At 38.2% G+C, this 25,942-nt stretch overlaps 1 protein-coding gene across 2 annotated transcripts in view; it reads left to right on the forward strand.

Annotated features, from left to right (window-relative positions):
* The first annotated feature begins 6,540 nt into the window (after nt 1-6,540).
* The window catches only part of MINPP1 (multiple inositol-polyphosphate phosphatase 1), a 48,714-nt gene continuing 29,312 nt past the window's right edge, over nt 6,541-25,942 (forward strand). Inside the window, exons 1-5 of one of the 2 annotated variants that reach the window (XM_063669972.1) lie at nt 6,603-7,489; nt 10,250-10,447; nt 15,029-15,126; nt 22,904-23,037; nt 24,831-25,010. In XM_063669972.1, coding sequence (XP_063526042.1) covers nt 6,853-7,489; nt 10,250-10,447; nt 15,029-15,126; nt 22,904-23,037; nt 24,831-25,010 — 1,247 coding nt within the window. In that variant the 5' untranslated portion in view covers nt 6,603-6,852. Of the gene's footprint in view, nt 7,490-10,249; nt 10,448-15,028; nt 15,127-22,903; nt 23,038-24,830; nt 25,011-25,942 lie in introns of both variants that reach the window. The other variant, XM_054436220.2, reaches the window with a different exon arrangement.

Raw genomic sequence — 25,942 nt, forward strand, 5'->3', positions numbered from 1 at the left:
TTCATTTAATCAATAACAACTACTGCGCCATCTTCATAATATCAATTTTCAGCATTTCATTTACTGAATATCATTTCCTTTCCTTCCAGACTATTTTATTGTGTCAAATTCGATATTCCTTTGACTCAATAGGATCTCCAATCCAGTGACCCCATTATTTGTTTATTTATTAGGACAAGAAAAACAAACTTTCCCAGAAACTCCCCAGTAGACTGCTCCTCATATCTCATTGGCTAGAACTGAGTTGCGTGCCCATTCCTAAAACAAAACTGGCAAGAAAGATAGTTACCAAGATTGGTTTAGACCAAATCAGGATTTTCTCCTGAGGAGAGGATAAAGTGAGCTTCCTGGGAGGCAAATACTTACACGTTCCAAAGATTCCAAAGAAAAAAAGAGAATACATACTGGGTCATTAACTAATAGTAAGTGCTACAGTATTACAGGTAAAATTTATCCTTTATCCCTAGCAACAAGTGACACCTTCTGAAGCCATTATTCATTTGTCAGGAATAGGGCAAGTATCAGGAAAAGAAACACCGAAATAAACTCTGTTTCCATTTATTGCATTCTAGCACTGGTTCTACCAAATATTTGTTGGATGACTTTAGGTAAAGCATCTAGCCTCTCTGTCTTGATTGCCACATCCACAATATGAGATAAATATTATTCTGCATACTTCCTGGGAGAGCTGGGAAGATAAAATGAGATCATTATATCACATAAAGCAAAGCAATAACACTTCCATATTTTAGCTTCCCACACTGCCTATCTGTCCTATTTTCATTTATTCATTTATACTTTTCAACAAACGGTTGCTAGTATTTTGCTTAATGTAAGATATGGGATGAATATTTTCATGATGACCCCTGCATCTAAGTTATCATTTAGCAGTACCTGCCTTATCTCTTGTACCGAATCAGATTAGACAGCATAGGAAGTAAGAATGAAAAGGTGAGGTGGGATAATAAGGAATGTTGTTTGTGGAAACATAATGGTTGCTTCAATTTGAGTGTAAACTGTCCTTTTTACTGAAGCAATTGCAACCAAGTGTGTGAGTTCACAGGTGCCTACATTGCTTTTTTGGCTTAGGTATTGTTTGGGTTTTAATACTGACTGATATATAATACAGACAAAGCAACTCAATCAAAGAAAGACGGGTCTACATACAACAAAACTGAACAAAATCTGAAAGAAGAGTGATTCATACATGGGCTATTGAGGCAACATGAAATGGACATTAATCGACTAAGTAAAAAACAGATTTCTTGAAGAATTAATAAAGAACTTTTGTTTTGGAAGTTCTCTATTGTTTAAAATTAGCCAGATGTGGTGGCCTGCACCTATAGTCCCAGCTACTCAGGAGGCTGAGGCGGAAGGATCACTTGAGTCCAAGAGGCGGAGGTTGCAGTGAGCTGACACTGTGCCGCTGCACTACAGACAGCCTCCTGCATGACAGAGCCAGACCCTGTCTCAAAATGTGGGAGGGAAGAAAGTTCTCTATTGTTTGAAATAATAAGGAAACATTAAAGGCTCTAAAGTCAGCTAACCAATAGTTCTAAAGATAGAATGGCTCAAAAAGATTGTCCAATTTTGGAAAACTAACATTTCAAAAAGTTGTTTCATTTTTTATGAATCCTAAGATTTCCATATCCTAGAAAGCTAACATTTCAGAAAAAAAATAAGATGGTAAAACACAATTGCTATCATCTATGCCTGTTCTGGAAAAATATAGAGAAGAAGAGAGTGTTTGGTTTTTTTAACCAGGATTTGGAAAGCCATTATTTATCTCTGTGATAGAATAACAATATGTTTTGGATGGAGGGTAATTCTGGGGGAAATTATATTTCTGAACAACAATGTTGGTTTGTGCAGGAAAATCACCATAGAACAGGACTAGAAAGTGTATAGCTACAGTTTCCCTCTTTTAAATGGGAACAGCAAAACATATAAAGAATATTGATAGGTCGGGTGCGGTGACTCACGCCTGTAATCCCAGCACTTTGGGAGGCCGATGCAGGCGGATCACGAGGTCAGGAGATCGAGACCATCATGGCTAACACAGTGAAACCCCGTCTCTACTAAAAAATACAAAAAATTAGCCAGGCATGGTGGTGAGCACCTGTAGTCCCAGCTACTCAGGAGGCTGAGGCAGGAAAATGGCGTGAATCCGGGAGGCGGAGCTTGCAGTGAGCCGAGATCGCGGCACTGCACTCCAGCCTGGGTGACAGAGCGAGAGACTCTGTCTCAAAAAAAAAAAAAAAAAAAAAAAGAGTATTGATAATTTAAACCTACTACAATTTTGCATCTAGTTTCTCAAGTAGTTCAGTGGATTTAGAACCAACATTTGCTGGGGGGAAAGAATTACCAACATCAAAGTCCTAGGATGTGTCAGGGCACCAGAAGAGAAGTTTTGTCACTGTAAAATAACTCTCTTGGCAAAGCATGATAGAGACTGTAAACAGCAGGTTACTTCAGTGGTTATGTGTGGTTCAGTGAAGATCTCTACATTAATTGAAGCACAACTCAAGTAATTCAATGTAGCTCTGATATGCTGGAGAACAATCTAGCAGTTAGCTATCAGTGATGGTGTGGTTCCTTTTAAGCAAAGGTAGCTTGTAGTCTTCAGACTTGTGACCTGTGCAGCCTCCACATTCAAGTGAGGTTAAAGGGACTGCTGTTGGAACATGGATCACTCCAGCCCTATCTGTACACATGGACCCCTCTTCTGTTGGCTTCCACTGCAACAAAAAGCAAATAAACACTAACTCAACATCCGGCAACTGTTAAAAGAGGAATAATGCAACAGCAGGGCAGAAAGATAAGAAAGCTCAAACTTTCTTGGCATAGGCACAAAGTTCGTTGCTTAATGTAGTTATGAGATAATAAATATCTATGAAAAACTATTTGTCAGTTTATTTGATTAAGAGAGATGTGATAATAAGAAACCCTTTAATTCTGCTTAATAAAAGCAACTGATATTTATTTGGGGGCAGGAACTACATAAAGTCTTTATATAAGCTGTTTTGTTTAATCCTCTCAACAGTCTCATGGCTAGGTGTTATTATCCCCACTTTACAATGAAAAAGAATGGTGGCAAAATAATTTAATTTTTTAAATATTTCACAGGTAATAAGAGATGAAGCTGGAATCTGAAAACCAGAAAGTCTAACTTCTGAGACCATGTTCTTAGTATTGTATATGCTTACATAGAGAGCCTTGCTGTTTCCCTACAGAATTTAGCTGTTTCCTTTCCTTTATTGTTTTGTCCCCAGAAAACTATCTTAGTAATCTCTTTAAAAGTAAAGTAGATGGCTGTAACTTAAAATACTATATATGACACCATGTAATCTTTTTTTTCTTTTTGAGACGGAGTTTTGCTCTTGTTGCCCAGGCTGGAGTGCAATGGTGTGATCTCGGCTTACTGCAACCTCCACCTCCCAAGTTCAAGCAATTCTCCTCCCTCAGCCTCCCAAGCAGCTGGTATTACAGGCGTCCACCACCACAGCCAGCTAATTTTTTTGTATTTTTAGTAGAGATGGGGTTTCAACATGTTGGCCAGGCTGGTCTCAAACTCCTGACCTCAGGTGATCCGCGCACCTCAGCTTCCCAAAGTGCTGAGATTACAGGCATGAGCCACTGCGCCTGGCCGACACCATGCAATCTTAAAAGCTGAATGACTATTTTTGAAGTCCTGTGGATAATCTGGCAAAAATAATTGAGCTTATCCTTTAGTATAGTGGATTGATTAGAAATGAAGTTCTACTCAAGACCCATTAATGTAGGACCATCAAGTTAAACTTTTTTTCTTTTCCACTCTGAAAAAATACAACAGATAATGTTTGCTTCTAAATAAAATTGCAGAACCATTAACAATTCATTCTCAGTTGGATCTCCAGAACTGACCATACAAACTTCTACTTGTTTCTCCCATTCCTCTTAGTTGTCAATCCTTTCCCATTACTTTCCCATTTCTCTCAGTTGCAAATCCAAACCATTTTCACACTTCAAGACTTAATTCCTATTCCCCCATCTTTCAAACTTGTCTCCTATGTTACTGTGGAAACTGAGGCCATCAGGCTTGAATTCTATGAACTCCCTCCTGCCAGATCTACAAATTTATCCCCATGTTTACCCATCCTTCTAACATTCTCTTAGAAGATAAGGTCTCATCTCCTTCTGGCCCAAATCAAATTCTCTACCTGTGTTTTTGGTTCTGTCCTCTCCTATCTCTGCAAGAATCTTGAACCATTAATTTTCCTTTCTGCCTCTTGTATTGTGTTAGATTTGCCAAATATATTGCTCCCATACCCACAATTTCTTATGAGGGGAGGCGATTTTCCCATGATCTCTGCAAAGGAATAGCCATGTTTCGCATTATGCAAACTTCTCTGTACTACATGATTGGACCAAGTGGGCACCTATGTCAAAGGGCATCCAATTTACAGAGTGCCCAGATAATTGAGACATGGTCTGGCATGAAATCATGAGCACGGCCTGTGACCTTTTTAAATTTTTTCAAAGACTGCTTAGTGCTCTAAGAATAGACATCCATTTTAAGTGAGATGAGTGGATTTTTATTATTAGAAAAGTTATGAAATGATCTTTGATGCATGTGTTGCCTGTGAAAGTCATTCACTTTAATGTTCAGTGGGAGTAAGTGTAATCCATGTAATTGCTAGAAAGCTAGGCATCTTAGCACAGGAATAGTAACACTGAACATTAGTAATGATAAAAATATCATTTATAGCGGCCTATTACATGGATTTTAAATACATCATCTCTGATTGTCATGATAATCCCATGATATAGGTTCTAATATTACCAATTTTCAGATTAAAAAAAACTAAGGCCCAGAGAACTTGGGTCACTCAATTAATAAGCGGCAGAGCTAATTACAGTCTGGATCCAAAGCTTAAGTACTCTTTGTCTTCTTTATACTATATTTGGCTTTTTCCTAGCCAAAAACATGGAGGCATTGCTTACTTTTACTTTATCTTTGTTATCTTGGCATAACATCAAAATAATTAGGAGCTGATATACCTAAGTGTATAAAACAGGATAAAATTAATTGATGAGGAATTAGGATAAGGAAAATAAAATCAAACTGGGGCAAATTTCATGTATAAAAATGTGTACTGTGCCATACATTTTATAAGTAGAGTCTCTAAAGATCACTTCATAAGGAAGAAGTGAATAATGACTTTGGGAACACTTGGTAACCCCTAAGGACTCAAAAGATTGGGTGTGAGAATTTATCATTAATAAGCATATGTATTAGGCAAAATATAGTGAGATGAACCTGGCACAAATGCTCGCTGAATGCACTTAGAAATATTATCAGGCGACTCAGCCTACAGAGCTTACGGGTTAGAATGCCTATTTTAAGAAGGAGCAGATATTTACTAAATGCTAATTTGAGCAAAGTTCTACAAAAATATCACTGACCATGAATATTCAGGCACTGACATGCTACAAAATAGCATATCAAAAAGAACATCTGTTGCCCTAAAGATGGTTTCCTGCACAGAACGCCTCCAAATTTTCAGCATTCATGGGCTGGCCCCGTTTCTTCTTGGTTAACATTTAGAGGCACGCCTAAACTTAGAGGCACACCTCTCTAAACCAAGGAGACACTTAAAGAGAAAAGGAGTAAAGATGGTGATGGGCTTACACAGAGCAATGTAATAGTGTCTTTGAAGGAAAAGCTAACTTACGAAAACGTGGTCCCAATTTCCTTAAATCTGGATCACCGTACGACTTCTGTAATACTTATCATTTCCCCAGCTGGCAAATAAACTGGAGTTCAAGTGGGAAAAAACAAGGTATTGTTCAGATTTATGATTTTTGGGGTCAAAGATTCTGAGCAATAACCTATTAAAAAACCCAGCTTTTGATTTGAGTATGTTAAGTACATGGGAGGAATGTATGAGGAACGTATGGATCTGGAGTGGTGGTAAATACAGAGCATGTTTGCTTTGCAAAGCAGATTAGCTCATACTTAATAATAGAGTAAATCTGTTGGGCTATGACTCAATGCACCCAAATTCTCTAGATTGCTATGTCTCTACTCGCTAAGCCTTCGGGAACAACAAGCACAGAGCTTTTAGGGTGCTGTCTCACTGATGTCCGCGTTAGCTCTGGTAGTCCAGGTCAAGATTATACCAAAGATTCAGGACTTAAATTCCTGCAAAATGTAAGCCCCTTTCCAAGTTCTCTGCTTTACTGTATCCTGTTTATTTTCAAACTCAAATGGAAAAAACAAAACAAAAACCTTGGGCTTCAAGAGGCATCCTGCCGCAAGGCCCAGCGATGTGAATTTTCAACAACCGTCTCAGGCAGATTTCATGCTGATGGTTCAGGCACTGAACTTTGAAAAACACAGTATCACAGAGTAGGGATGGTGATGTAAGAGTCATCTGTAAAAGCTGTGCTGTTTTGGCAGCCTGGGAGACTAAGGTTTAGTCTGGGCGACTAAGGTTTAGTCCGGGCTTTATTCACACCCAAAACAACTAAAAAAGCGGAGGAGTCTTTGAGTCAATCACTGAAGCTCCGGCTAAGAGGAAACTCGCCGACGCTCCAGGGCAGCGACGCCGGCTCCACCTCAGCCACGGCTGTCTCAACCTTCTCGGGGTTTTCCGCCGGCTCCACCCGAGCCACAAGTCTACAGGGCTCCTCGGAGCTTTCCGTCGGGACGCAGGACCCACCGCCAGGGGCTAGTACCTCCTCGAGGACAGCTAAGCGCATCCCGAGGGCCGCCGGCCGGAAGCGCCCTCCAGACCCGCCCCCTGCCCTCCGGAGCCGGAAGCTGGGCATCGGCAGCCGGCTCGGCGCCCTCCACTGACCGCCCCGACAATGCTCCGCGCGTCCGGCTGCCTCCTCCGGACCTCCGTAGCGCCTGCCGCGGCCCTGGCTGCGGCGCTGTTCTCGTCGCTTGCGCGCTGCTCTCTTCTAGAGCCGAGGGACCTGGTGGCCTCGTCGCTCAGCCCTTATTTCGGCACCAAGACTCGCTACGAGGATGTCAACCCCTTGCTGTTGTCGGGCCCCGAGGCTCCGTGGCGGGACCCTGAGCTGCTGGAGGGGACCTGCACCCCGGTGCAGCTGGTCGCCCTCATTCGCCACGGCACCCGCTACCCCACGGCCAAACAGATCCGCAAGCTGAGGCAGCTGCACGGGTTGCTGCAGGCCCGCGGGTCCAGGGATGGCGGGGCAGGTAGTACCGGCAGCCGCGACCTGGGTGCAGCGCTGGCCGACTGGCCTTTGTGGTACGCGGACTGGATGGACGGGCAGCTAGTAGAGAAGGGACGGCAGGATATGCGACAGCTGGCGCTGCGTCTGGCCTCGCTCTTCCCGGCCCTTTTCAGCCGTGAGAACTACGGCCGCCTGCGGCTCATCACTAGTTCCAAGCACCGCTGCATGGATAGCAGTGCCGCCTTCCTGCAGGGGCTGTGGCAGCACTACCACCCTGGCTTGCCGCCGCCCGACGTCGCAGGTGACCCCCCGGGCGGCCCGTGTGCGGTCCCGGTTCTCCCACCCGCCCTGAATCCTCTCCCGCCTTCCCCAGACCCTGGGCTTTTCCGATGCCCCCAGTTCTCTTTCCTCTTTTCCCAAGCCATCATCCCTCGGGCTACGTCCTCCCTGTCGAGGGATATTACAGACTTAGCTATCTCTTTTTCCCCTTACACGTATGTTCATTTATTAATTCATCAGGTGTAAATTCAGCACCTTGTACACGCTGCCTGCTTTAGTAGAGTTGGGGATCCAACAGGAAAGGGGACAGACGAGGCCTCCCTCAATTTTTGCTCTCCCGTTCCCAAACTGAATTGCCCCTTCGAGCGCCAACCCGTCCCTTCCCCCTTCCCTGGCGTCTAGTTTCACAATTGGGCGCACGTTTTAAAAAACAGAATCTAGAATTTTCTTCCTCCGGCTTTGCTTCCGATACTAGTTTTTACTTATTTCTTTTTTTTTTAAACTCATCATCTTTTTCAGATGACTGTTTTAGGAACCTGATCTCAAGCCTTTGTGTCCTCCTTTTTTCTGCAGTTTTGTTCTTGTTTTTACTGTAGCGTTCCCATCATTGTAGCTGTGGTCCGTGGTCACAAGCAGTAACAACTCATTTATTCCATTAATTACACTTTTTCGAAATTTGAGACATCATCTAGTAAGGCCCCGTTATTTCACAGGTGAAGAACCCGAGCCCAAGAGTATGCCTTCTTAATTGTCTTTCTCTAAGGTCTAGAATCCAAGTCTTCTGTTTTCCTAGAATGAGTCTTTTTCTCTTAGAAAATGTTGTAATAGTTACAAATAATAATGATAGCATACACCTCATTTCTATTGTATGCCAGATATGCCTCACATTTATTTTACAAAATCCTTACAACCACAATCTGGAGTTGATAGTATTTTCCCCTTATCTCAAAGATGAGGAAATTGATACACGAACACATTAAATAATTTGCCCATTTTCATACAGCTAGCTGTGGACCCAGGAAATCTGATTCAGAGCTTGCTCTCTTAGCCATTATGCTATACTGCTTCCATTTGTCCAATAACATACCTAATAAGAATAAAAACATGTAACATTTTTGTACCACAGAGATGAGCAAGCGTTAATAGTTTCTTGATCACTTTTAAGGCCAGAATTGAAGTGAGGATTATTGTTTAGCTTCAAAGCCCAAGTGAAAAACTAGAAGTAGGCTGGTTTGTAATTTCTTCTGTGGCTGTTGAACAGTGAAACCATCTGTAAGGGATTTCTCCACTGATTCTGTGTCATGTTATTGTGGGTAATTCAGTTAGCTGACTTGTGTCTAGTTATTTGTTGAATTGTGTTTTTTTTAAAAATGTATACTTTTTCCATTAACATGAGTGAAAATTCCTCATAAATCTGTTAAATTAACAGAATGCTGAAAGCAGAACATATTTTAATGTAACGCAATATCTATAGCGACTTCCTGGAAGAAGTGAATTTTTGTTCTCAGATGGCATTACGAAGACTGGCATTTGACTCTCAGTACAGAGCCAGGGATGAAAATACTACAGTTCAGAATAAGCCCACTCCTGACCGTTTTCAGTGTCGGATAGTAAACCCTTTGCCTAGCCACTTTATTATTCTCTATAGACAATAGTTTTGCCTATTATGTACATCTGGTCTTTTGAGGGAGTCTGCTGAATTAGATTTGTAGTTTTGTAGAAACAGAACAATGCCTTTGTTTTTGTTTAAAGACTAGCAATAATTAGATAGTAACAAGGATAAAATACCCAGATGCGCTTGGGAAATTATATTTTAGCGGCCACAGAAAAAAGGTGACAAAGTTCGCTTATTTTCCTAGTCAAGATATTTTCTTAAGAATTGCAATCCAATTGACAAAGTGAGCAGAATTATCCATTTCAAGAGAGACACAAACATACATATTGATTTTTTTTTGCATACACATCCAAAGCCCAGATAAAATATATTCAATTTTCTCATATTTTATGTACAAAAATGATATACTTGGTGTTCTTTTCATGGTAAATTGTTGGAGAAATGATTGAAAAATGTGTGTTTTGAATATGACTTGAAAAAAACGTAAAAGGCACACCAGTTGAAGCATGATTATGAATGCTTCTCCAATACATATTTGTTGCCAAATTGGGGGCATAATGTAATTTATTAAATTTTAAATAGAAAGTTATCTGGGGCTTCAGTTAAAAGATAAACCAAGTCACAGGCCCAGCACGGTGAGGCACAGGAGACCCAAAACATCAGTGCGTTTTGTGCTGCTGTCAGTGGTTTTTGTCCAAAGCAGAATCTTTGGAAAGTAACACAGAGTTGGGAAGGTTAATTGAGAAAATAAAATACTCTGTTTAGACTTTGGCTTAGAGTGAACAAATAGATTCCATATGTTGAATTCTCTCTCACCTTGTAAGTAGAAACTTTGCTGATTTTTAGTTTGCTTTCTAAAGTTCTCCGTGCCTGACAGAAACAGTACTTATTAATGTATGATGCAGTTTCATTGTGTAGCATCTCTACAACACATTTAATCTTCAGTCTCTATTTCTTTAGCCTTTTCTAGCTATTCTCATGCATTACAGCCATTATAAATGGGGAATAATTTTACCCTATGAGTTTCCTGATCAATATGTGCTTATTTCAGCTGTGCGGATTAGTAAGATGTTAGTGTTCCTTTTTCACACTTAACATTTTCAATAATTTGAAACTGTCATTTATGTCAGTGATTTACAAATATATATAAATTTTTTTCTCTTTCAGATATGGAGTTTGGACCTCCAACAGTTAATGATAAACTAATGAGATTTTTTGATCACTGTGAGAAGTTTTTAACTGAAGTAGAAAAAAATGCTACAGCTCTTTATCATGTGGAAGCCTTCAAAACTGGACCAGAAATGCAGAACATTTTAAAAAAAGTTGCAGCTACTTTGCAAGTGCCAGTAAATGATTTAAATGCAGGTAATATGTCTGTTGTCTTTTATTTGAACTTACAGTTTAAATAATTTTGAACTGTGAAAATGAAAACAGAAGGAAACAATCTTTTTTAAAGGCCCATAATTGATTTGCATTAAGAAAATAATATGTTCTGGGTCAAAAAAATTGTATACCTTGTGTTTACTATTTACCATTTTTAGATTCATATTCTTCTTTGAGTGTTATTTAAATTAACGTACAAGATTCTAGTTATATTCTGGAGTTTTTTTGAGGGCAGAGTAATATAAAGCCTCAACTGTAGGCATTATTTTTAAAACAAATTATCTTTTCTGAATTTCCCCCTCATAAAGTGATACAAATGGAAAAATCATATAAATTCTTTAGCTTTTGAAGCAGTTCAAAAGTACCTGTTAATGTGCAAGAGGGGTAAGTTTTAGAAAGTGGAAAGCAAAGTACTATGATGTTTTTTGAGTTATATGTAACAATGCTGAGAAGATGAGCAGTCATGTCTATCATAAGTTATTGCAGTGGATGGGCTGGCCATGCACCTTACCATCCAAACTGGTGGGACACTTTCGAAAGTGAAAGGGAACACTATTAATAATTTTGCCAGTTAAGCAGGTGGGAAACCAGGGCACCTGGTCACCTAGCAACGGGAGATTAAGAAAATAAGATTTTTTTCTGTTTTCCAGGAATTTATATTCCATAGGGTAGATGTTGACAAAGATACCTGCAAAGATTGTAGATTACATTATACTCTGAATTAATTTCCAAAAGACTGGAAGTAGATGTTGGGGAAAAAATAGATTAGAATTTATCAGTCACAGGGCCTGGATGCTTTATAAGGATCAAAAAGAAGATGCCTAGACTAGCATTTGAAATTGAATTTTTTCTCTCTCCAAACTGGCAGTACATTGGCATCGCCTATGGAGCTTTAAAAATTATTTACTTTATTGGGAAATAATTCAAACATGAAGATAACAAAAAAGGCTAATGTAGTGAACATCCCTATACCCACAACTTGGTTTTACTCAATTTTAACTTTGTGCTTCAGTTACTTGCCTTAAATAAATTGAGGTCTACTGGTCCCTTTCCTGGATCCCATTCTTCTTCCTTTCTCACCAGTGGTAATTGTTGTCATGAATTGAGCATTTATATTATCCCATGCCAGTTTTTATACATAAATGGGATATTGTTTTGCAGATTTTAAAACATTTAAGAGTGGTATCAAAGTTTATACCAGTCCAAAATTCTATTTTTATGCAACTTTTTGTTTTTGATGTAATGTTTGTAATTCTAGTCCTACATTTTAAATGTATGTATTTCATTCTATATCTATACCAATATCTAGCCATTATTCTGTTAGTAGTCAGTTAGGTTGTTGAAAAAGATTTTTTTAAAACTATGTTTAGTCTCTGAATGGGCAAGAATTATGTATTTTACTGATGAAGTAACTGACAGCAACTTCTTTTTGGAAGCAATATTAAGTATGGTAGTTAAAATAATGGATTCTGGAATTGGACTATTTGCATTTGAATCTTGACTCTACTATCCTATTGAATAACTGTGATTTTTGACAAGTTTATTAATGTCTTTATGCCACAGTTTCCTTTTCTGTAAAATGAATGTGGGAATTATTCTTGTCTTGTAGGATTATTGCAAAGATTATATAAGATTAATTCATACAAAGCATTTAGTACCTGGTGCAGTAATTGCGCAATACTTTTGCTATTTAAATACCCTTTTGTTTACAAAGAGTGGTGATGCTATATGTATTTTCAGTAACTTACTATTTTTACTTAACAATATATTTGTCTCTAGACAAATATAGAACTGTCTTATTCTTTTAAATCCTGTGTTATTTCATGGGACATATGAATGACTCGATTTGTAAGTCAATGCTAGTTAAATTGTTAACCCATCATTGAATTTTACTGCTGTAAGAGGCTGTTGCTAATGCAGTCCAAATTCTTTTTATAGGAACCATTTTCCTACTGAAGTTTTTCTTAGTTTTTAACTCTTTCAGGTAATGCTACAGTGAACATTCTTGTAGTCTGTTTTTTACACTTGAGAGTTTATTTGTAAGATAAAATAGGTGAGGCCGGGTGCCGTGGCATAACCTATAATCCCAGCACTTTGGGAGGCCAAGGTGGGTGGATCACTGGAGCCCAGGAGTTCAAGACCAGCCTTGGCAACATGGTGAAACCCTGCCTCTATCAAAGACACAAAAGTTAGCCAGTCTCATAACCTGGTCTCCAAATAAATAAATAGATTTCTAAAAATGTTTTTTAAAGATAAACAGGTGAAATTGCTGGGTTAACACACATGAATATTTTACATCTTGACATATATTTTGAAATTGTTCTCTGAAGGTGTAGTAAAAATTTATATCCACAGTATATGAGAATGCTCATTTTCCCTTATCTTCCAACAGTAGATATTATTAGTCATTTTAATTTTCACCAATTTGATTAATGAAAAATAGTGTCTAGCTTTAATTTGCAGTTCTTTGATTACTTCTGAAAGTGAACATCTTTTCATGTTTAGTAGCCATTTGCATTTCTTCTAAAAATTGCCCCTTCATAACTTTGGTCATTTTCTATTGGGTTATTTTTGTTTTCTTATGAATCACAAATACCTTTTATGTGTTATGGATATATTAATTGTATCTTTTAACTCTGCCTGACAAAGGATTCGCCCTTTGCTTATTGTATGTTGCTAATATTTTAATTTCTTGCTTATCTCTTAGGTTTGTTGATGGTGCCTTTGATTGCACAGAAGTTTACATCTTTTACATAGCCGTATCTGTCTCTTCATTATGGCTTCTGAGTGTTGTATTTTGTCTAGGAATCCTCCCACCCCAAGATTATTATATTTTCCTATTGTCTTCGTTTTTTGTCGTTTTATTATTTTTCTCAGGGGAGTGGAGGGAAAGGGTCTATTTCGTTTTTTAAATATTTACATTTCTTATCCACCTGAAATATTTTTGAGCTTCTGAAAGATTGACCACGAAATCAGAAGGGTCATAACAGATAAGTCAGAGCTATAACTTAAATAAGATAGTGTATCTAACCTCTTTACTTTGTAAGTGGGGAAATTGACACTAAAGAGAGCTTACCCAGGATAATTAGTGGTAAAGTCAGGTCTCAGCCTGTCTTCATCTGATGCTTTTTCTCCCTGTACTCTGAAGAGTTTTTTGGTGAATTTTTTTTTTCCAGTAAACTCTCTTCCGGTTAAAGAATATACCATGTGGACTGACTTCATAGTTTCAGAATTAGAGCTTCGAGTGTAAATAAGCCGTGTCCTTTCATCAAATGTACCTGGTACTTACAAGCCACTATATTGTATCAGGTATTGAGGTTATAAAATCTTTTCTTTACATAAGCGAAGTTTTGAATGGCTTTTCTGTATATTCCCAATGAAATACATTTTTTTTGTATTATATACTGCCTCAGGAATTCTTTAAACTCAGAACTAGTGCAAAATGCATGTAACGTCAGTTGATTTTTGGTCCCATTTTCCTTTAGGAAAACAGGAAAGTCGGTAAAATTAAAGAAAAATCAAAGCAATGGAGGCAACCACTGCAGTTGACTTTTTTTCTCTCTAGCATTAAATATCACCCACTTGTCATTGACTAGAGAGCAGCAGTGTTTTTATTTACTAACAAAGAGTACTTTTTATAGCCCAAGCGTTCATTCTCTTATCCCTTCTCTTCAATACCCATATTTATCTCAATGTAATCAGCAAATTAGCAGTGTAAAAATGCTAGATAACTTATTCTGAAATCCACTTCCAAAATCATTTGAGCAGCTAAGTTTGAAAAACTCATGTTGGTACCAACATTTCTGTCTTTAGTGTGTGATTTTTCCCCTTTTGTGCTTTTCCTCCTTGGCTGTCTCTCCTTTCTCCTTCCCCCTCACTTACCTTGCACTTCCTTCCCTCTCTATCTCTGTAGTCTTCTCTCTCCTTTTATATCTTTTCTGTACTTACTGCTGCTTCTTAGTTATAAAATGAATTGTGTAATTTAAACTGTTTAATAAATGTACTTTGTTATTTGTAATTTTCAAGTCGAGTACTAAAACCTTTATAACCTTAGCCCCCCTCCTTGAACCCTCTAAAATTAACAAAATCATTTTAAGTTTTATATAGCAAGTCCTTGGGTTATACTTTTTGTTGATATTGCTAGGCAAATATGCTCTTAACGAGTAATTACCTGAGGCAGGAGGATTGCTTGAGCCCAAGAATCCGAGTTTGCAGTGAGCTGTGATCACCACTGCACTGTAGCCTGGACAACAGAGCAAGACCCTGTCCAAAAAAAAAAAGGCAGAAAAAAGTTACCAATTACAGAAAATTTCTTAGTTTTATTGGACTGAAATTTATACTTCCTCATGGTTTCTTCCTGATAGTTCAGTCCTGCACCCTTAAATTATACAGAGCAAAACTCTGAATTCTTTGATAGCCGGGAAGAAACTAAATTATTTCTTCCCCAAACTGAAGATGTCCATTTTATTGAGTTGTACCACACATGGCATTCTACAGATATTTAGCCTTTGAAAAATTGCAGAAAATAATGACCCACAAAATGTTACCCTTTTTTCCCCCCAGATTTACTTCAAGTAGCCTTTTTCACCTGTTCATTTGACCTGGCAATTAAAGGTGTTAAATCTCCTTGGTGTGATGTTTTTGACATAGATGATGCAAAGGTAAGTATTATTTTTGCAGTTTCTTTGCTTTTTAAAAAAAATTTTTTTGGCTTGCTTGTTTGCATTTGGTTACTTGAAGCAGCTTTTCAGAAAATGAGTAGTTAGGCAACATAAACTGTTTTGTGACTAACTCCTAATTTTCCTTAAATAAAGAGAGATTAAAGGTTCAAATTGGTTCCACCTACTTGTAAATAGTTTAGGTTCAAAAAACTCTGGAAACATTTTTTCCATGATGATTTGATTTCTAAATCAACCCATTTACAGACCTACTTTTAACCCATCATCAAATTTTACTGCTTGGAAGGGATTATAGAGCTGATATAATCCCAGATTCTTCTTATGGGAAGCCAAAGCTCAGAGAGAATAAATGGGTTTCCAAAGTCCTAGCAACTATTTTATAACAGTTTTCATGGGAAATTGTGTTCTGTGTTTTACAGTGAACACTCATGTCCTTCGCCTGTATTTACCAGTTAACCTTTTTTGCTACATTTCCTTTATCACTATCTCTACTATATTAGTTTCCCATTGCTGCTCTAACAAGTTACCACAAACTTACTGGCTTAAAACAATATAAGTTTATTATCTTATGGTTCTGGAGGTCAGAAGTTCATATTGAATCTTACAGGGCTGAAATCAAGGTATCAATAGAGCCGTATTCTTTCAGGGGGCTTTAGGAGAACATCTATACCCTGCTTTTTCTGATCTCCAGAGGCTGCTTGCATTTCCTATCACTCAAACTGCTGATGGGCACATCGCCAACTCTGTCCTTCCTGCCTGCCTCTTGTAAGGATACTTGTTGATTACACTGGGTCCACCTAGATAGTCCAGGATTTATCTCTCCATCTCGAGATTCATAACTTAATCACACTGGCAGATTCCCTTTTATCAGATAAGGTAACATATTCATAGGATGTCAGGGATTAGAATGTGGACATATGGGAGCCGTTTTTTCTGTCCACCGTGTGTATATAATCTTTTCCCCCCCTCCACCATCAGGATGCTTCACCTTTAAATACTTGGACATTCATCTAGGACAAGAACATTCTTTTGTATAACCACAATACAGAATACTATAGTTCATATTTATGTATATCATATATATCACAATATTTTCTAATGTACAGTCAACTTTCAAATTTTCACGTCTTAAGTCTTTTATAGCTGTTTTTGTTTGCTTTGTTTTGTAAGATTCAGGATCTAATAAGGGATCATTCATTGCATTTGGTTGCATTTCTTTTAGTCTCATTTAACCTGAAAGAGTGCTCCAGCCTTTCTTTTGTCCTTTGTACATTGGCGTTTTGGAAGAGTCTAGGCCCGGTTTTTTCAGAATGTTTTTGGATGTGTCTGATATTTTTTACTTAGGATTAGATTCAGATTAAACATTTTTGACAAGAGCACTACGTAAGTGATATATGCTTCTCAGTGCATCATATCAGAAGGACTGATGTGCACTTGTCATGTCATTGATTATTATTACTATTTTTTTGAGACAATGTCTCTCTGTTGCCCAGGCTGGAGTGCAGTGGCGCAATCTCAGCTAACTGAAACCTCTGCCTCCCGGATTCAAGTGATTCTCCTGCCTCAGCCTCTCCAGTAGCTGGGATTACAGGCGTGTGCCACCATGCCCAGGTAATTTTTGTATTTTTAGTAGAGATGGGGTTTCACCATGTTAGCCAGGCTGACCTTGAACTCCTGACCTTAGGTGATCTGCCCGCCTGGGCCCCCAAAGTGCTGGTATTACAGGCATGAGCCACCACTCCTGGCCAGTGATGTTTGATCATTAGATTACAATGGTGCCTGCCTGATTTCTTTATTGTAGGGGTACTTTTTTTCCTTGTAAATAAAGAACTTCTTGGCCAGGCGTGGTGGCTCATGCCTGTAATCCCAGCACTTTGGGCGGCCAAGGTGGGTGGATCACCTGAGGTTAGGAGTTCGAGACCAGCCTGGCCAACACGGTGAAACCCCGTCCATACTAAAAATAAAAAAATTAGCCAAGCGTGGTGGTGCACACCTGTGATCTCAGCTACTCGGGAGGCTGAGGCAGGAGAATCGCTTGAACCCAGGAGGTAGAGGTTGCAGTGAGCCAAGATTGTGCCACTGCATTTCAGCCTGGGCGACAAAGCAAGACTCTTGTCTCAGAAAAAAAAGGAAAAAAAAAGAACTTCTAATTTAAATGACTGTGACTTGAAAAATTTAAATACATGTTTATTAAATTAATTGAATAAGAGTTTCTTTTTACATGTGAAAAGAAATTAAATTCTTCTTTTAAAAATATAAGGTTGTCTTTTGATTGAGGTATTTTCTATTATTTACCTCAGCGATTTGATAGAAAATAATTTATCCCTGCTTAGGACTTTCACTGTGAAATAGGTTTATATACTGAAGTATTTACAGGTGAAATAAAATGATACCTGGGATTTGCTTCAAAATAATTCAGTGGTGGTGGTAGGAACAAAGCTGAAATGGGATTCGTTGAATGTTGATTATTGTTGAAGTTGGATGAGTACACAGAGGTGCGTTATACTACTGTTTTATATTTTTTATGTGTTTAAAGTTCTTCGTTAAGAATTTTTTTTTTTTTTTTGAGACAGAGTCTTCCTCTGTCGACCAGGCTGGAGTGCAGTGGCCCAATCTCAGCTCACTGCAACCTCTGTCTCTTGCGTTCAAGCAGTTCTCCTGCCTCAGCCTCCCCAGTAGCTGGGATTACAGGCATGTGCCATCATGCCTGGCTAATGTTTGTATTTTTAGTAGAGACGGGGTTTCACCATGTTGGTCAGGCTGGTCTCGAACTCCTGAACTCAAGTGATCCACCTGCCTCACCCTCCCAAAGTGCTGGGTTTACAGGTGTGAGCCACTGCACCTGGCCAAGAATGTTTTTTACAATTAAAAATTAATAGACATTTATGAAATTCTGAGATAATTAGATATCCTGGACTTTGTGTACCTTCAGCAAGCATTTTTTGAGTTTCTGTTCTGTGACAAGCACTTGCTTGGAACTAAAGACACTAACATAAGATAGATATTGTCCTCAAAGAATGCCAAAAGGAATGAAAGACATGTAACTAAACCATTGCAAGACAATAGGATGTCTATACAGTGATAGAAGTATACACAGTTGCTCCTTAAGTTAGGTGGGGTTGCATCCAGATAAACCAATGGTAGATTGAATATCTCAAGTTGGAAGTACATTTACAATATACAATGGGTTTATCCAGACATAGCCTCATTGTAAGTCAAGGAGCGCACTGAAAGTGTATTGCTTTTGAACCATTGTAAAGTTGAAAAATTTTAAGTCAAACCATCATAAGTTGCGGACTGCCCGTAAAAGGTGTAGTGGGGCACAAAGGAGAAAGTTAATTTGTAGGATAGCTTTTTTGCAATTTGTGTCTTCTTTAATAAGTATATCTAGATTTTCTCTCTCCTGGGATTAGTTTTGGTATTTAATATACCTATAAAAGTCATTTATGTTATCCATTATTTGCTGAATTAAGCAAATATATCTTTTGATTTTAAAAAGTGTTTTCCTTCTCTGAAATTATTTCTCCATAATTACTTGTGTATTTTTGCTTTCAATTTTTTCTTTATTACGGTAGTTTATTGTTTAATTTATTTTTTCCCTAAGAAACAGTTTAGCTTTATCTGTTTTTGAACTTTATAAAGATGGAATTACTCAGTGTGTATTTTTTCTCTTTTGGTATCTAGCTCTTGTTCAACATTAAGTTTTTAAGATTTATTTGGGAGCTAAATGGTGAGACCACATACACGGATAGAGGGGAACAACATACACTGGGGCCTTTCAGAGGGCAGAGGATGGGAGGAGGGAGAGGATCAGGAAAAATAACTAATGGGCACTAGGATTAATAACTGGGTAATGAAATAATCCATACAACAAACTCCCACGACACAAGTTTAAAAAAAAGCTCCCCATTTATAGATTGCTACTTAGAAGGCAGGGATTTGAACTGGGAGGAATTTAAAATGATCTTGACCTGTTGTGTTGTGAAAAGGTTTACAAATTTCAGGAAAATGTACCTCTTCTCAAATGGATTGGTAATTATGAGGTCACAGACATTTCTCAGGATTCTGTAAAACATGTACCTGTAGCAGAGTATTAGAGGAGATTGAAGCAAAGGGGCAAGAGGTAACTTCTTGGGGGTGATTAAGTCATTGTATTATCATGGTGGGGGCAGGTTATACAGTTGTTTATATTTGTCAAAAGTCATCAACCTGTATATTTAAATCATGTGTATGTAAATTACAATTTAATAAAGTTTTAAAAATGAAAAAAGATTTATGAGGTTGCATATAGCTACAATTTTTAATTTTCATTACTGTATAATATTCCATTATATGAGTATTTTACAGTTTATTCATTATCTTTTTGGTAGACATTGTTTTTAGTTTGGGGCTATTATGAACCTTGTTGCTATAAACATTATTGTATATGTTTATTGGGGTACAGGTATACCTGTTTCTGAAGGTGTATGTCTGGTAGAATTGTCGATTCTTGTGCTTCAGCCTCCTTAGTAGCTGGGACCACAGGCATCTGCCACCACACCTGGCTAATTTTTGTATTTTTAGTAGAGACGGGGTTTTGCCATGTTGGCCAGGCTGGTCTTGAACCCTTGACCTCAAGGGAGCCACTTGCCTCGGCCTCCCAAACTGCTGGGATTACAGGTGTGAGCCACCGCACCCGGCCTTTTTTTTTTTTTTTTTGAGACAGAGTCTTGCTCTTTCACCCAGGTTGGAGTACAGAGGCGTGATCTCGGCTCACTGCAAGCTCCAGCTCCCGGGTTCAAGCCATTCTGCTGCCTCAGCCTCCCGAGCAGCTGGGACTACAGGTGCCCGCCACCGTACCTGGCTAATTTTTTGTATTTTTAGTAGAGACGGGGTTTCACTGTGTTAGCCAGGATGGTCTTGATCTCCTGACCTCGCGATCCGCCCGTCTTGGTCTCCTAAAGTGCTGGGATTACAGGCGTGAGCCACCGCACCCGGCCCTTTTTTTTTAAATATAAAGTTTTAGTAGTAAGCACGTGAGAATTTTTAAAATCTTCAGTTGCCTCCTTTTTATTTCTAATAGTAGATTTTATTATTTGAATAGATTGAACAGACTTTTATCTAATTCCTTTTTAAATTTCTTAGCGTTTACGTCTCTGTTAACTTCTTGATTTAATTGCCTTTGTGTAAGGACAAACTCTCTCAAGCCGTGTTTTTCCTCTACTCTCACACCACCACCACAATCATCAACACAGAAGACTTCTGTGACCAAATGTGTGGGAACCTTTCCCCTGCACAACAAGCAGCTGGATGTCCTCCAGTTCAGTTCTAACATTGTCTACTTGGAGGTAGTATTAGATCCCACAGGTTGAGGGCTCAGTCCCCAAGTGCCCCATCGGTACTCTTCTGCTCAACTGGCTTCAAGTTGGCGTTCCCATGACCTCTTCTTTGGGTTCAGTTAATTTGCTGTAGCAGCTTACAGAACTCAAGGAAACACTTTTGCTGGTTTATTATAAAGGATGTTACAAAGGATACAGATGAAGAGATGAGTAGGGTGAGATATGGGGGAAGGGATGTGGAGCTTCCATGTCCTCCCTGGGCATGCCACCCTCCAGGAAGCTCCACATGTTCAGCCATCTGTAAGCTCTCTAAACCCAGTCCTCTTGGGTTTTTATGGAAGTATTCCTTCCCCCCAGGATATGAGGCAGGACCCTTTCAGGGCAGGATCTTAAGACTCCCAGAAAGGCAGGAAGATTAGAGTTCTGCCTCCACACAGGTGAAAGGGAGGCAAGAGAGAGATTCTGTTTCCTGAGGCCTGCCCCGGAGGCCTAACACACCCAGCATTATACCAAAAGACTACAACAAGGGATATGGGAGTTACAAACCAGGAAGTGTGGACGAAAGCCAATATATACATATCATAACACCCCAGGTCAGCCCCTGGTTTTCAAAGAGGGATACCTTACATCAAAAGAATATACACAATCATTAATAATTAATCCAGTCCATCATCTTGTATGAATGTCTTCCAGGGCAAGGCCACTCAGGTTTGCCGGCTTCCTGTCAATCCTGTCAGGCAGGTTCCAGAACCAGGAGTGGTCTTGGCAAATATATAGCTTCACCGTTTCATGCATCTGTCATACTTAAGCTAAGAAACAGTATCACCTTTTGCTCTGAGCCTCGTTCAAGGCGTTCATGTAATATTTCATTTCCTTCAATTTATAACCCGTTTATTCATCCTTTTACCCTCAGCTATTCTCCTTTTCTTCGTTAATAAATATCTACACTTCTGCCTTTGGAAGGGACACAAGTTGCCATTGTGCTGTGCTAGTCTAGATTGTAGGCAGCAATGCTAGTGTAGCAAGTAGCTCCTCCTCACCCCTTTAATGTATTTTTTGTTTTGTTTTTATATATGGCACTGACCCACTCCTGCTCTTAAAACTTACTATGACTTGCACTTAGTTTCTCTAGGAGCTCTTTTGGGAAGAAAGGTTTGTGACTATTGCAGTCATCTTGAACCTCTTTTGGGTTACATATTTTAGTCCCCTAGTTGTGGTTTTAGCTACAGGTTTTAGTTCTAGATAGAGGTTTTAGTTCTCCACTTCTACAAGAGCAAATAATCAAATGATACATAAGTGGAAAATTTAACCCTCAGATAAAGGCTACTTAATTACCAGCTCCCGGTTCCAGACCTTTCAGCAGAGGTTAATAACTGTAATCAGTGATAGGTAGGTTGAAAACCGTTTTCTATACTTTTATAATCTGTATCATTCTTAGAAATATAAAAGGTATAATGTGTATGTGTGTGTGTTTGTGTGTGTGTGTGTGTGTTGGTAATAAATGGTATTATAGGGTATGTATTATTTTTAATGGGTTCTTATTCAACATTCTGTCTTGGAGATTTTTCCATGTCAGTACATGGAAATCTATAATATAGAACTTTTTGATAACTGCAAAGTATTCTGAAGTATGTGTATACCATAGTTTATTTAACCATCTACCTACTATTGGAATTTAGTTGTTTCTGGGGATTTTTTGGCTTCTATAAGCAGTGCTACTGTAAGTCATTCTTGTACATTCTCTCTGGTGTTCCTCTGTGAATATCACTTTATAAGAAATGGAATTAAATGGGTCATAGGGTATGTGTGTTTTCATGGATTTTGCCAATTTGCCATCTAGAATGTCTATACCAATATACATTCCTTCCAACAGTACCCATTTCCCCATATCCTTGGTACACTTTTATTATTATTTTTTCACCAAACTGATACATAAACCAAAGTAACTCATTTTCTATTTGACTTCTACCTTCTCAAAATTCTTAAACATTTCTCATCCACCTATGGTATCTTTCTGTGCTTTAATGAATATTCTTCTTCTTTATTCTTTCTTCTAAATGTATCCTTGACATTTAGAAGAAAGAATAAAGAAGAATATTAATATAATATCATCTTAATTTAATGTTAGAAGAAAGGAGAGGTGAGCACCATGTCCTTACTCCACCCTCTTGAGCTGTCCTGACCTTGGATGATTGGCTGTGAGCACTGGCTTGCTCTTGCACACCAGCATCTACATTCCCCCAATCCAAATTTGTGAGGCTACATAAATCTCTCTGTGGTATGAACCTTTGGGACCAACTCTTAAATGCTGGAAAGGACAAATACTATATTTTGTGCAGAATGGTAATTAAACACTGTAACCATTTCTTAGGGAATCATTAAATCAGGGAATCTGTTATATTTTTGAAAATATATTAGAAATTATTTTTGAATTTTTTTAGGTATTAGAATATTTAAATGATCTGAAACAATATTGGAAAAGAGGATATGGGTATACTATTAACAGTCGATCCAGCTGCACCTTGTTTCAGGATATCTTTCGGCACTTGGACAAAGCAGTTGAACAGAAACAAAGGTAAGAACTTTCTAAAAAATTTGAAGTACATTTTGAGTTACTATTAAACTTCTGGAAAATTTTTTATGAATAATTTTAAAAAATAGTTTTTGCTTGTGTTTTAAAAAATATTTTAATATAATGTGATACAAAAGAATTCGATAACATATATGTAAGTTATACGAACCTTCCACTCTACCCAAGAACTAGAATATTAATAATAACTTGCATTTGTTTACTTATGTGTTCCTCAACTATTCCATTTTCCTGCCTCCTCTTGCCTTTCCCTTTCCTCCAGAAACTATTCTTTGGAATTTTGTATTTGTCATTCCTTCGCCTCTTTAAAACAGTTTATATTATGAATGTATTGGTGCCCAAAGAATATATTTAGTTTTTCTTGGAATCATACTGCTTATTGTCTTTTGGGACTTGCTTTGTTTCCCCCCCTCACCTTTATGTTTTTAATATTCAACATATTATTGCATATAGCTATAGTTCATTTTCACTGTAGTACAATATTCAATAATGTGAATATACCATAATTTATACCATCTACTCCTGTCAATGGGCATTTAGATAGTTCCTATCTTTTGCTATTATAAATAGTGTAATTATGAACTCTATGTGGCTCCTGCTGTGAATGTGCAACATATTTTTATTTTGAAAGAGAAAAAGGTTTTGTTAACATTTATAATTTTCAATTAAAAATAATTTTTCTTGACTTGAACCTTTGATAGAACCTCAATTCCAGGCTTGTTTGAAACTTCTGGGCTCAAGGAATCCTCTCCCGTTGGTCTCCCAAAGTGTTGGGATTACAGGCATGAGCCACTGCACCCAGCTGAGCACAGAGAACTTTGTAGGTGGTAGAAGTTTTCCCAAACTGGATTGTGGTGATTACACACACAGCTGTATACATTTGTTATAAGATATCTAACTCTCTAATTAAAACTGATGAATTTCATGGTAGTTATGCTTCAGTAAAACTTAATCTGAGTATTTAACAAAAGTATAAAAAAAAACGGAATGAAATAATTTTTTGGTAAAAGTGGAAAAATTTTTTTTTAAAGAAGACTCCATTTTTCTGAATTAGTAAAGTTTTTTTACAAGACAACACCAAAATGCTTATGACATAATTACTGAAAATGTTTTAAAATTATTAGATCGCTTCCCTGCGTTGATGCGCAATATATTGGAAAATAATTGAATTTTTTTAAATTAAGGATTTTACAGTGTCATAGGGTCATTATTTTTTAAAACAGTTTGAGAAATAATTCATATACAGGCATGTCTCAAAGATACTGCAAGTTCAATTCCAGACCACTGCAAAAAAGTGAATATCACAATGAAGGGAGTCACACAATTTTTTTGGTTTCCCGGTGCGTATAAAAGTTACGTTTATACTATAATAAGCGTGCAACAGCATTTTGTCTTAAAAAACAATACATACATACCTTAATTTAAAAATGCTTTATTACTAGGAAATGCCCAGGATCATCTGAGCCTTCAGAGAGTTGTAATCTTTTTGCAGGTGAAGGGTCTTGCCTCAGGTGTTGATGGCTGCTGACTGATGAGAGTGGTGGTTGCTGAAGGCTGGGGTGGCTGGGGCAATTTATTGTAAAAGAAAATATCAATGAGGTTTGCTGCATCAGTTGACTCTTTCTTTCATGAAAGATGTCTCTGTAACACATGATGCTGTTTAATAGCATTTTACCCACAGTAGAACATATTTTAAAATTGGAGTCAGTCCTCTCAAAGCCTGTCACTGCTTGGTCAACTGTCACAATCCTTTGTTGTCGTTTCAACAATATTCATAGCATCTTCACCAGGCATAGATTTCATCTCAAGAAACCACTTTGTTCATCCATAAGAAGCAACTCCTCATGTGTTCAATCACGTCTTTGGGCACCACTTGTAATTTTCTTGCGATTTCCACCACATCTGCAGCTACTTCCTATCATCCATGAGGGTTGGAATCAGCCTCTTCCATACTCCTGGTAATGTTGATATTTTGACCTCCTCCCATGAATTACAAGTATTCTTAATGGCATCTAGAGTGGTGAAACCTTTCTGGGAGGTTTCCAGTTTACATTCCTCAGATCCATTAAAGGAATTGCTGTCTATGACAGCTCTAGCCTTATGACATTTATTTCTTAAATAAATAATATTTCTCTTTTATATGAAATTTCTTTTTTTTTTTTTTTTTTTGGAGACAGAGTCTTGTTCTGTTGCCCAGGCTGGAGGGCAGTGGCATGATCTCGGTTCATTGCAAGCTCCGCCTCCCGGGTTCACACCATTCTCCTGCCTCAGCCTCCCGAGTAGCTGGGACTACAGGCGCCCGCCACCACACCCAGCTAGCTTTTTTTTTTTTTTTTTGTATTTTTAGTAGAGACGGGGTTTCACCTTGTTAGCCAGGATGGTCTCGATCTCCTGACCTTGTGATCCGCCCGCCTCGGCCTCCCAAGAAATTTATTTCTTAAATAATTTATTTCTTAAATATTTCTTAAATGTATTTCTTAATAACAAATTTCTTAAAATTTATAATGAAATCAAAATTACTACTTGATCTATGGGATGCAGAATAGATTTTGTGTTAGCAGACATGAAAACAATTTCCTTGTACGTCTCCATCAGAGCTCTTGGATGACCAAGTGTATTGTCAATGAGCAGTAATATTTTGAAAGGAATCTTTCTTTCTGAGCAGGAGGTCTCAATAGTAGGCTTCAAAGAGCCAGTAAACCATGCTATGTAAAAACAGATGTGCTGTCATCCAGGCTTTGTTGTTCCATTTATAGAGCACAGGCAGAGTAGATTTAGCATAATTCTTACGGGCCCTAGAATTTTTGGAATGACCAGTGAGCATTGGCTTCAACTTACAGTCAGGAGCTGCATTATCCGCTAACAAGAGAGTCATCCTATCCTTTGAAGC

This window comes from Pongo pygmaeus, chromosome 8 (assembly GCF_028885625.2).
Source record: "Pongo pygmaeus isolate AG05252 chromosome 8, NHGRI_mPonPyg2-v2.0_pri, whole genome shotgun sequence".
Lineage (NCBI taxonomy): Eukaryota > Metazoa > Chordata > Mammalia > Primates > Hominidae > Pongo > Pongo pygmaeus.